General features: G+C 33.1%; 1 protein-coding gene across 1 annotated transcript in view; it reads right to left on the bottom strand.

Annotated features, from left to right (window-relative positions):
• Positions 1–225: 225 nt before the first annotated feature.
• LOC133181872 (spatacsin-like) overlaps positions 226–12,788 on the bottom strand; it is a 44,189-nt gene continuing 31,626 nt past the window's right edge. Inside the window, exons 31-44 of the mRNA XM_061316514.1 lie at positions 12,555–12,707; positions 9,974–10,090; positions 8,379–8,514; positions 5,498–5,649; positions 4,373–4,510; positions 4,173–4,236; positions 3,877–4,038; positions 3,430–3,572; positions 3,042–3,149; positions 2,644–2,812; positions 2,037–2,113; positions 1,804–1,953; positions 1,156–1,307; positions 226–634 (exon numbers count right to left, since the gene is read on the bottom strand). Of these exons, the coding sequence (XP_061172498.1) occupies positions 454–634; positions 1,156–1,307; positions 1,804–1,953; positions 2,037–2,113; positions 2,644–2,812; positions 3,042–3,149; positions 3,430–3,572; positions 3,877–4,038; positions 4,173–4,236; positions 4,373–4,510; positions 5,498–5,649; positions 8,379–8,514; positions 9,974–10,090; positions 12,555–12,707 (1,902 nt within the window). The 3' untranslated portion in view covers positions 226–453. The remainder of the gene's footprint in view (positions 635–1,155; positions 1,308–1,803; positions 1,954–2,036; positions 2,114–2,643; positions 2,813–3,041; positions 3,150–3,429; positions 3,573–3,876; positions 4,039–4,172; positions 4,237–4,372; positions 4,511–5,497; positions 5,650–8,378; positions 8,515–9,973; positions 10,091–12,554; positions 12,708–12,788) is intronic.

Genomic DNA, 12,788 nt, shown 5'->3' with positions numbered 1-12,788 from the left:
ACAGCATATAGCAAGCTATTTAAAATGGTGTAAAACTTTGCAAATTCTAACAAAACACCTTAGTTAACCAGTGCAAATACTGTGGGTAAACGAAGCATAACATCTTATTTTTCTTTCTAATGAGGGTTACTATGATATATTACAAAACATTGTTCAGCCCAGAACACCAGGTAGAAAGCTAAGGTTTAAAAACATCAACCTCCAATAAATGAAGGTCAAAATATCTTTTATCAAAATCATACATTTTTATTTTACTTTTTTAATTACAGTTAATATTTGGAATTCAAATATTTCCCCTAAAAAATCATAAATTGAAGACAACTGTGCCAGTCTGTATTCTAAGCATCTATTTCACTCCATGATTAAGTTTTTTCATGAGTATTTTAGGTGTTAATGTTAGCAAATGATAATTAAAACAACCTTTGAAGAGAGGGATTTCTTGTGATTCTGTGGTTAGGAGTTAGCCATCATGTCCTGTACATAACTACCACAGTCCTTCTTCTGTAAATCTGACAGAACACCTCGCAGATCAAGCTCTCGGGCCAACTGGATCTGTAACCTCAAATCTGTACAGTTCATTATAAACCTCTCCATGTTTCTCTGATTAACAGAACGGTTAGGATCCTGCTGAAATCTGAAATAACATAGATAGATTTTGATCACTTTTATTTTAATTATTAGTTATCTTCCTTTTACAGTTATTTAAATTCTCATATTTCACTTTATCATCAAAAAGATAGAGGGAAAAAGGACAAAACATGCATTTGCAGTATAAGTGATAAAGATAATGTACCAGGATTCTATGGGCAAAAAAAGTCATAAGTACCTGATATATATTTATAGGGACAAGGTTAGCGGTACCTGTATTTAAATCATTGTAGTAACTAGAGAAGGTGCTATTACTTCTACAACTTTACATTACATGTAGATGCCAAAATAATAAGAGAAATATCACTAGTTGCCAAAGACTGAGTGAAAAAAAACCCATATCCCTCTTAACTGGCTTCTGCTCTAGTGCTCCCTCAATATGAGCACAGCGTCCCTCCTATTTTGACACCCTACTCAACTCTTTCCTTTCTGAAAAAAAGCTTTTTACCAGCTTGGTTTGGAGAGACTAGTTTTTTTACCTATTTAAAGAAAAATAAGAATACTTACACCTTAACCACTTCCTTTATCAGAGAAGATGTCAGTTTTATGTGTCTCTTTAATTCCTGGAGGTAGCGAAAGTCTCCATTGATCACAACATTGTGACACAGAGCATGCCTCCAACAGCCTGTCCTATTGTAGCTCTCACTGACAATTAAAGCCTGTAAAATTACGAGTCACCACCGAGTCATGTATTAACACAGAAACAGTGCCACTGACAATTAAAGCCTGTAAAATTACAAGTCAACATCGAGTCATGTATTAACACAGAAACAGTGCCACTGACAATTAAAGCCTGTAAAATTACAAGTCACCATCGAGTCATGTATTAACACAGGAACAGTGTCACTGACAATTATGCCTGTAAAATTACAAGTCACCATCGAGTCATGTATTAACACAGGAACAGTGTCACTGACAATCATGCCTATAAAATTACGTCACCACCGAGTCATGTATCAACACAGGAACAGTGTCACTGACAATTAAAGCCTCTAAGATTCATGCTTTAAAACAAAAACAATTTTGAAGAAATGGTTTTGCTTTCATTAAAACAATATGCCACAACTCAAACCTAGCACATCTTAAAAGAAATGTAGCTTTGCAAATACTAAATCAAAAGACTATCATTAAACTTTATTATTATAGTACTCTTACCTCTGAGAATTTTGGGTGAGATTTGATGAATTGGTCAGCTTCTTCATCTGACATATGAATGACCTTGACCCCTGAGGTTAAATAGTGTAGCTGTAGAGCCACAAGTCTGGCCTGCTTCATGCAGTTCTGAGCATGTCTCATGCAACCCTCCTGACGAGATGGAATTTAGAAATGATTATTCAATAAAATACATCAAACTAAACAATTATGATAGAAAAAAACATTAACCATACCTTGCAGTAACTTTCTGCAGCATCCATGTAAAACTGGACAACTGACTGAAGATTTGTTTGGGTCTCCTGACAGGAATCTACAAAGTCACATTAAAATTACATTAAACTACTAACTTGCTTCTGACTTCAGTAAAGACAAATCACTTTTTTGTGCATTTCCACTTTACTGTAGTTTCAACTAACACAGGTTATTGAAATTGTATACAGCTCACCTCAATGGATCATATACACAAGTGAGGCACAGTTTTTGACAAAGATTGTACAAAACCATGTGTAGTTTACTTTTAATTTTGAAATATTTTAGCTTTATTTTTAGCTACATTTAAAGAAAAAAATGATAGTATACATCCTTAGAAGCATCACCCAAGCAAACGTGGTGCAGAGTGGGCTTACTGTTACTTGTGAATCAAAAGATCCAAACACCATACTGAATACTCATCCTGAGGACATGGGTCATATGCATGAGCATCCCTAATTTGCTCCAGGAAGGGCATACTTTGTATTTGTAAATGAATGAATAAAAAACATTGACTTTGGACACTGACAGTATATTATAAACTAATTAGAACTTTGCTGAGGTGAGCTAATGAAGATTTGGTGTCCCGACCTATGGGGATTTCTCTGAATGCCTCAAGAATTTGCTGAGCCCTGGTCTCCAATAAATGACCGATCTCTCTATGCATCATAAAGTAGTGGACCACCATGTCAAAAGACTCATTGTCATGTGGGTGGTACCGCTTCAGATAATCTATAATGGCCATCTTCAGACTCTTCTCCTGTAACGGGAGTCAAACTTTACATTGATAATTAAATGCTGTTTAATTTCTATCTACAAGAATATATCTGAAAAGCTGGAAAATAATGTGCTTCCAAGTGTTGCTTCTTTCCATTCTATGATAATGTTTGTTTTAGCTTACTAAGTACAAGTACCTGGTTGAGTTCCTTTGGAGTATATTTATGATAATGTTGCTTGTTTCAGCCTACGTACTGTTCTGTTGCTCTTACCTTCTCTATCCCTTTACTGAGGAGTAGCTCAAACTTTTCATTGTGCTTTAGTGAATCAAATACATAAATCATTTCATTGAAGCGACCAATCCCAGTTAACAGTCTCACCTATTCAAGAAAACAAAGATAATTAAACAAGTTTGATTTTGATTCAGTCATATAAATGTGTTAAAAAAATGATAAAGTACCTTTGTCTCAAATGAACTTGCTCTTGTCGACTTAATTTCTAAGAAAACATTTTTATATTAGTAATAATATATAAGCATTTTTTAAAATATTCCTTGCATCATTTAGGAGTGTAATCTTTTGATTATGCTGAAAAAACAATTAAATCACATATTAAAACATTCGAGTTAAATATACTTTGATTCTTTCACAAGTAATTTACCATATTCCTAAATTCCCCGGCTTTCTCCATCCATTCTGTCATCACCCTTGCTGCCCTGAGGACGTTAGAGATCCCCTCCATGTTACACACTGATGAATGACACAGATGTGCCAAGATCAATAACTCTGTCTGAATGTCCAATACTAAAACAGAAAATCATTAGACAAAAATTGAATGTACATCAAAACTGAACATCATGTACATGTGTATACAGGCATATGCACGAAAATTTACAACAACCAATTGTGTCTTAAATAACTCAAACATTTTACATGAATTCATAAGAATGATATCTGTATCTGGTTATCCTTGAAGACTTTATTAAAGGATCACAAATGATGTAAATGTAACAATTTTTAAACATAAAAAAAAAAAAAAAATAAAACCCAGACTTTAATGTTTACTGAGCAAATCATGTTGAGTGTTTATCATGAAAGAAAATTTTACTGTGTTTTGGAATGTCTTGATCCTCCCCAGAGAGTGATGTCATGGCTTCCAGGAGTTTATTCCCCAGAGTAGCAGGGACAGGGCACAACTTCACAAAATTAATGGCATCTTCACTCTTTTCTGAGGGGTTAAAGGTTAATGCTCCATCTTTCTTACTGACAGCTGAAATAGAGATAAACTTAGATATGTTTAACTTTACTTTAGAAATTTGATTTTATGCACGATTAATTTGCTTTTTAGCAGTTAAAGTCTTAAAAGAAAGCAACATTATTATAGTACATGTAATATTATTATACCTGTAGCATTTGCAAACATGACCTTGTAAACTTCAACAATAGAATCACAAAGAAAACTGGCAATCTGTCAAGAAAGAGAAGTAGATTTTTTCTTTAAGGATGAGATATTTTGAATCTGAGAATATTCTGAAAACATTGTATCTGTATTACTGAATAAAAAACACAAGTAATGAAATGGCTACACTCCACTGAATTCTCACCTCTATTGACTTTAGGTTGGTAGTGCTGAGGTAATCTGCAGCCAAGCGGAACTTTTGATCAGATTCTGACCTAAGTAGCTGTTTCAGTACATCAAACTCGTGACAGGGGACAGTGTCCTCATAAGACTGACCCAAAGTCTACAGAAACGAACAACAATGACATAATCATCAAAACATAACAGAGGACAGTGTCCTCATAAGACTGACCCAAAGTTTACAGAAACAAACCACAATGACACAATCAGGGGACAGTATCCTCATAAGACTGACCCAAAGTCTACAGAAAGATACAACAATGATATAATCACCAAACACATAAATGAGGACAGTGTCCTCATAAGACTGACCCAAAGTCTATAGAAAGACACAACAATGACTGCAGAATCACCAAACACATAAATGAGGACAGTGTCCTCATAAGACTGACCCAAAGTCTATAGAAAGATACAATGATATAATCACCAAACACATAAATGAGGACAATGTCCTCATAAGACTGACCCAAAGTCTACAGAAAGATACAATGATATAATCACCAAACACATAAATGAGGACAATGTCCTCATAAGACTGACACAAAGTCTACAGCAAAATACAACAATGACATAATCAGTAACATAAATCATCTACTTCTGTTTTAAGTGACTCTAATTTACTGTTAAAGCAATATAAGTATCTAAAATTTGTACTTCTTTCCAAAATTTTATAATTACAAATATATGCACATCAATATGCTTCTTTCCATAATTTTATAATTACAAATATATGCACATCAGTATGCTTTCATGAATAAGGGAAATTCACAAATGATTTAAATTTAATTTAATAATTTAAATTCCAAACTTTCCATTATTAATGTCAATAAATATTTGGGATCTTCCTATGCTTGTGAAACTTGCTGAAGAAAGTTGCATATGAAGGTACAGTATGTTGGTTTATATTATAGAAGCTAACTTAAAACTTAAATTTTCATTTTGTATATAAACTAAGATCACAAATTCATCATATACAGTGCTATAATTTGCATTTCTATTTTCCATGAAGTCTTCAAATCTTTCTGTTCATCTCTTCTGACAAACAGAACAAATACACATATGGTACAAGAAATTTCTCATCAACACCTACACAAGCTATCAGGAAGCAGGTTACGATCCTTTTACAGCATTTCTTTCCATGTCTGAGTTCATTCTCCAGGGTTTCCATGGTAAGGATAATCTGCTCTTTATCAGGAGAGAGGAAGTCAGTCTTCATCCCCCCAAGGGACGACATACTGACCACTAAACAAGGAAAAAAAAAACAGGCTGTAAATCAAATCTTCTTAGAACCAAAATAATTTAATCTAAAATCTATTCTTCTAAATTGCACCAATAACAATACTATATATTACATAAAATCCAGAAGTCTCTGATGAGACTGTAACTCCAATGGTTGGTAGTTATAATAAAGGAGGAAAATAACACCTGGACTTGAAACACGTTTTAGCTTTACATACACACAAATATGTATCCTGATATTTTTTAAACTTAAATCAAATTTTACTGACATCAAACCAGAAATGTAAGAAGAGAGCATTTTGATAGATTTTTGCATATTTTTTTTTAAATAGCTATGGCAGAACTGATAAAAGCATTATGAGTCTTGGCTTTAGTTCACTTGTGTAAAAAGATTGACGGAATCAGAAAAGAACTGTGGGAGGTGAGGCCTTTTGAAACAATTCCACACACTATTCTTTTATCATTTAACTACTGAAACATTCTTTATCAAAATTAAAAAATTGTTCAGCCTTGTGTAATTTATCTGTATTCCATGTGCAAACATGGATATAGCAATTTTATGGATATAAGAAGTTTTTTTTTTAATCCCTGACAGAATTCTCAACAATTCCTTGTAAAAATTACAGATATAATGAACTCGGATAACAGTGAATTTACAGATATAACAAACAGATTTTATGTCCTCTAGAGCTTAAGAAAAATGAAAAAAATGAAATTTACATCTGTTATAATGGATTTTTAAAGATCTTAAACTTTAGAATATTGAACTGACATTATTTTTGTAAGTATTTTTATATGACATTCAATTCATCTGAAAAACTTGTGAACTCCAAGGTAACTTTTGTATTTAATACTTCCAAAAATACATTAGGTATTCATATTTGAAGGAAAAAATCTAGATTGCGAATTAGCTATATATACTTTAACCAATACAGATATAATGAATTATGTATAAAGCGAAGTAAATTTGCAGAAATTTGCAGGCCCCAGGACTTCACATACATGTAACCAAGTCTCACTGCATTCTTAAAAACCATAGCAGCATTGTCAAAATCAAAACCATAGCAGCATTGTCAAAATCAAAATTCAATCTACAAAATTTTGTAGTCTACGTGCAAACTAAACAAGAAGTCTGTGAGCCAGTGCTCACTAGTAATACCCCGACTTTGAGGTGAATGTGTACACACAAGTTCAGTTATGGACAGATGCACGGATAAACAGGAAGTTGACATCGAATTCATACAAAAATTAATCCCACCATATGATATGCCTAAACAAAGAATGTGCTAAAATTTCAAGCATCTGCAATCAGTAGTTGCTGAGAAAACTGCAACCAAAATTTGTTATATATGGTAAGGACAGACGCACGGACAGACAGGAAGTTGACATCGGATTCGTACAAAAATTAATCCCACCATATGATATGCCTAAACAAAGAATGTGCTTAAATTTCAAGCATCTGCAATCAGTAGTTGCTGAGAAAACTGAGACCAAAATTTGTTTTATATGGTACGGACAGACACACGGACAAACAGGAAGTTGACATCGGATTCGTACAAAAATTAATCCCAACATATGGCATGTCTAAACAAGGAATGTGCTAAAATTTCAGGCATCTGCGATGAGTAGTTGCTGAGAAAACTGTAACAAAAATTTTGTTACAGACAGACAGACACACACACAGACAGACAGACACACAAGGGTAAAACAGTATACCCCCCTCTCCTTCGGAGCAGGGGTATAATTATATTACAATCATATCAGTATGGTTTAAAAAAATTGTTCAAAAACACACAAATATCATACCATCAACATTGGCGTTTTAATTGTCTGAATGTGGTATAGTGGTACATATACTTAATTACCTGATTTTACCACTAGTCGGTATGGATTCAGACACATTTCATGCGAAAGTATGGAATTATAATTTCTGTGACAGGCGAGTAGGATTCTAGCAGCACTTTTCAAGAGTGAAAAAACTAGTGGATAAATAGTATCCACTTGCCTATTGTATAGGCAAGTGGATATTCTACAATGTAACTTACCTTTACAATAGGATGTCATTGTAAGCTATATGACATGGACTTTAGAGATAATGATTTCTTAATATTTATATCTAAAGACTTATTTCAAGTCCTAAAAATAAAAGGAAACTAAATCTTGTCATTTTTGAATGGTATAAGTATTTGTCATTGGGGTTAAACACCTCACCTATGATGTTATAACTGCTGATAAAATATTTGTGGAGTGAAAATGAAATGGAACAAGAATTCAAGTAAACAAATATACATCTACAAAATGGGAGTTAAAAAGCCTATACAGTGAATATCACGTGTGAATCATAAGGAATTCAAGTTTCAGAATCAGATATGCTGATTTATTTTCATAATTTTCTTCTTATAATGAAGACAGGCAGTGTTTTGATATCCTGATCAGCCTCTGTCATTCTTAACAACAAAAATGTAAATGTTCAACATTATTTTGCATACTTTGAAATAAAATTTTTATTCAAATCTGTAGCTTGTTTTTAATAGTACTTGGAAAGCACTGCTAGAATTGTGTGGTTAACATGAATTGATGAAAATTTTTGGATTGTGTGAATTTGGCATATAATGATCTGGATTCTGCCTTGACATACATGTACCTGCATGTGGTATAGTGGTACTTAAATACCAAATGTGGTATAGTGGTACTGAAATAACAAATGTATAGTGGTACTTAAATAACTTTACCACTAGACAGTGTGGGTACAGATACTGGTGTTGCTATAGAGTGCCTGTGTTTGGATGGTGAACCAGTTAGGATGGTCTTCATGCTGGGTGGAAGACTGTCTACATCTGCTACACCCCGAGCCAGCCTGATGCAGCTCTAAAAATATAAAGTTTTAAAAAACACTTATGATTTTTTTGTCATTAAAAAGCAAGGTATACATGTATGTACTTTAATTAAGACCTACAACAATTAGTAAATAATACAGGGAAAAAAGATACACTGAAAAACAAATTTCAATCTTCAATTTGGAAATCAAACTCTCTGTGTACCACCACAGTAGCTAGGTAGAAGGCCAATATGCACCACCACAATAGCTAGGTAGAAGGTCAATACATACCACCACAATAGCTAGGTAGAAGGCCATTACATACCACAATTCATAATAGAAGGGTCATTACATACTGTATGTGTACTTTAAAAAGCATGCTTCATATTTTAGCAGCTTTGTTGCAGACAACGATCTGCTAATTCATGAATACCGCTAAGAAATCATTTATAAATACAATATATGGAACAGACATATATGGTGCTAATTCATGATTTCACCAACAACTCCACACCCATACCCAGTGATTGCCCTAACTTTTAAATAAGCCAATTTATGTACACATACAGTACCACCACAATAGCTAGGAAGAAGGTCAATACATACCACAAGAAGAAGTCTGTGAGCCAATGCTCACTAATAATACCCCCACTCTAATGTGAATACTCATGCAAGTTCAGTTATGGACAGACACACTGATAATTAGTAGGTTGACATTGGGTTTGTAATGAAACCCACCATATGGCATGTGTAAACAAAGAGTGTGCTAAAATTTCAAGCAATTGTAATGAGAATTTTTCGAAAAACTGCGACCAAAATTTGTTATGTATGGTATGGACAGACACACAGATAAACAGGAAGTTGACATATGATTCGTACAAAAATAAACCCACCATATGGCATGCCTAAACAAGGAGTGTGCTAAAATTTCAAGCAATTGTGATGAGTAGTTGCTGAGAAAACTGCGACCAAAATTTGTTATGGACAGACACACAGATAGATGGATAGACAGACAGATGGACAGATATACATGGGTAAAACAGTATACCCCCCTCTCCTTTGGAGCGGGGGTATAACAATAGTTAGGTCCTTGTTATATATCAAAACATACGACCACAATAACTAGGTCCTTGTTGTGTATCAATACATACTACCACAATAGCTAGGTCCCTGTTGTGTATCAATACATACCACCACAATAGCTACGAATTTGTTGTTTATCAATACATACCACCACAATAACTAGGTCCCTGTTGTGTATCAATACATTACCACCACAATAGCTAGGTAGAAGGTCAACAAATACCAGTAAAATAAAAACAAGGTTCCTGTTGTGTATCAATACATACCAACACAATAGCTAGGTTCTTGTTGTGTATCAATACATACCGCCACAATACCTAAATCCCTGTTGTGTATCAATACATACTACCACAATAGCTATGACCTTGTTGTGTATCAATACATACCACCACAATAGCTAGGTCCCTGTTGTGTATCAATACATACCACCACAATAGCTAGGTCCTTGTTGTACACCCCAAATTCAGCAGCTAACCTGCAGCTGTGAGAGTTGTGTCCCCTGTCTATTAATTCATTGATTATCACTTGTAGAGCATCCACTTCCTATTATCAAATACACCAAAAAACTTTCAAAATGAGCACACTGTTTTAATATACATGTACTAGAACAAACTAAATAAATTAGCATACAGCTAAATCCCTAGGAACAAACAAATAACCTATATTTGTGAATAAAAAAAAATAATTTATTTCCGTGAGGTTATCAAGCTTAAATTTTATGTGCTCCCATAAACTGGATATAACCATATACATCATATACATATTTGGAGATGACAATATTTGTTTTTTTTTTTTTTACAGTGATATTGTTTAGTGTGAATCACATCACAGCAAATTATGTCAATGAATATCGTTTGGGTATACCGACTATCGACTAAATACATGCATTTTCTTACTCGGTTAATCATTAAAAATCTGCTACTTTATAGTAAGCTTAAATTCAAGGTTATAAAATTTTATTCACCTTATTAATTTCTAAGTGCATCAGTGTTTTGTATGTTTTGTAATAAACTTGCATTTAAAGGACTTATCGCATGTTTCTAAATTATTTGAAATTAAAAGCATAAAACGTTCATTATGACCACAGTTTATTAATTTTGTGTTTTATTGCGGATAAACCACGGTAATTAATCAATTATTGACTCAAATGAAAACCCCTGATTTAAAAATCTAAGTTAATTAGATAGCGATCATGTGACCCTGTGACGTCAAAGGCGACAATGGTTGATCATCTCTTTACGTTAATCTTACGAAAATATATGTGATACAACCTGAATTTTCTGCCTTGTGGACGACCAAATCGCTTATTTTATTGATATGAAATTGAATATCCAACCTTATATGTTAGAATTGTCAGCAAGAAAAAATCTGTTAACATTGTAAAAATAGCAGCGACGATAGCGAGGGATACACGGCGAAGACGAAGAAACTCGCTATCAGAATATGATTCGATTTGTCATCTCATCACATGTATTTACATATTTGATTCACAATTTTAACATAATATAACTTTGTTGTTCTTTGTTTTTAACATAATATTAATTTATGCAAGTCTTCATATGTTTTTTAAAGGATGGCGATCTTGAAAAATAATTTCCCGATCATGAAATATTGCCATAATCAGAGCTACAGATTCTAAATGTTTGGAATAAAAAAACGAAAATACCTAATAAGCCTTATACCTTAGAACTAGTTAATGTTTCTATAGTAATTGAAAAGCACGTTAGGAATTAATTTTTTCACCATTTTTTGTAATTAAGCTGCAATTGTCGTTGATAACTCCGTAAATAGTGTGTATATTTTCATCTCTCTATCACTGAATTGTCGCCTATGACGTCAGAGCAGTATTTCGCCGAAATCCGACTGAAATATGCATATCGCCATATTTGAATTTCAACTCCCAATATCTCTTAATATATGCTTTCAACAACGTTTATTGGATTCAGTATTTTAATAAACAAGGTTGTAGATAATATTTATCATAAAATTACGATTTTTGAAAAATCATGCGATAAGTCCTTTAGGGGGAATCTTATTTCATTGTTCTCGGTAAGGAAATATTTATCTACAGTCTGGGCTTATTTTAACAGGTTTTATGATGGAAAGACTGAAAAAAGAAATATACATGAAACTGTACTGGTGTTTTGTATCTTTATTAAAATCAAATTTATTACGATTATTATTATCTTAAAGAATTTAAGGCCAATATCCTACAAATTCAACAAAATCTTCAAATGAAACTTTTCTTGTAATTTCCCTGCAAAAACACCAAGGTATATATTAGACCCCCTCCAAAAAATAACTGATGCTAACGATTGTAATAAATTTTCTACCTCTAAATGCTGAAATGAAGAGGACTTTGAAGAATTATTTAGATTCTAGCTTAAAATTTAAAAATTCAGACTTTCAATAGAGTAATTTCACATAATCATATGCATACATGTACATGTACTAATTTAGAAAACTAGTTATGTGTGTAATTTACAAGGTTTTTTCATGTTTCCTATCAATTCATTTCATGAATGTATTAGTTGTTTATAACCACATTTCATAATTAACGATTATAGCAAGCTTGATTTGTATTGATAGAAAGAACTTTTAACTTTTTACCAGTTGTGGGTTAATGACTTAACTGGAACTAAACTTGTATAAAAGCCTCAGATGATAGATCAATCACATGTAATTAGAGCACAAGTGAAAGTATTTGAAAACCTCATCTAGATAAAATATGCAGTAAAACAATGAAATTGAAATAAAATATAATTAAATTCAAATATTTATTTTTACTTAAATGATGATTCGAAAATACTAAATATGTGATGGTAGAATGGAATAAATATTGTACTGGTCGGAAAATGACAAAACCTTGACATTGACACACACACACACAAAAATATTTTAATGAGTACTTGACTTTCATTTGACTAAAGCATCTGACTATTCAACTAAGCTGTCAGAGTAAAATTGACATCCCTAGAAATAATACTAGAATGACATGAGCATCCACCTGTTCTGAGAGGTTGTTGGGAGAGCACTCCATGCTAGGGGTCTTGCCCAGTGACAGAAGTTCAGTGGGCAATGGGCTGCCCACCACTGTGCCAAGTTCAAGAAGAGAAAATAAGTCATCTGACATCTCCATGGAGCCCGACAGCTGATGAGTCTGTTTAAAATGCATTTTTAAACATATTCATATACCATAAAATGCATATCATCTCCGTATCAAAATATTTCTTATAATCAT

This window comes from Saccostrea echinata, unplaced genomic scaffold (assembly GCF_033153115.1).
Source record: "Saccostrea echinata isolate AGI-Se365-2 ecotype Australia unplaced genomic scaffold, CSIRO_AGI_Sech_v1 ptg000009l, whole genome shotgun sequence".
NCBI lineage: Eukaryota > Metazoa > Mollusca > Bivalvia > Ostreida > Ostreidae > Saccostrea > Saccostrea echinata.
Note: the sequence above shows the minus strand (reverse complement) of the source record. Positions and strands in the feature narration are given on the sequence as shown.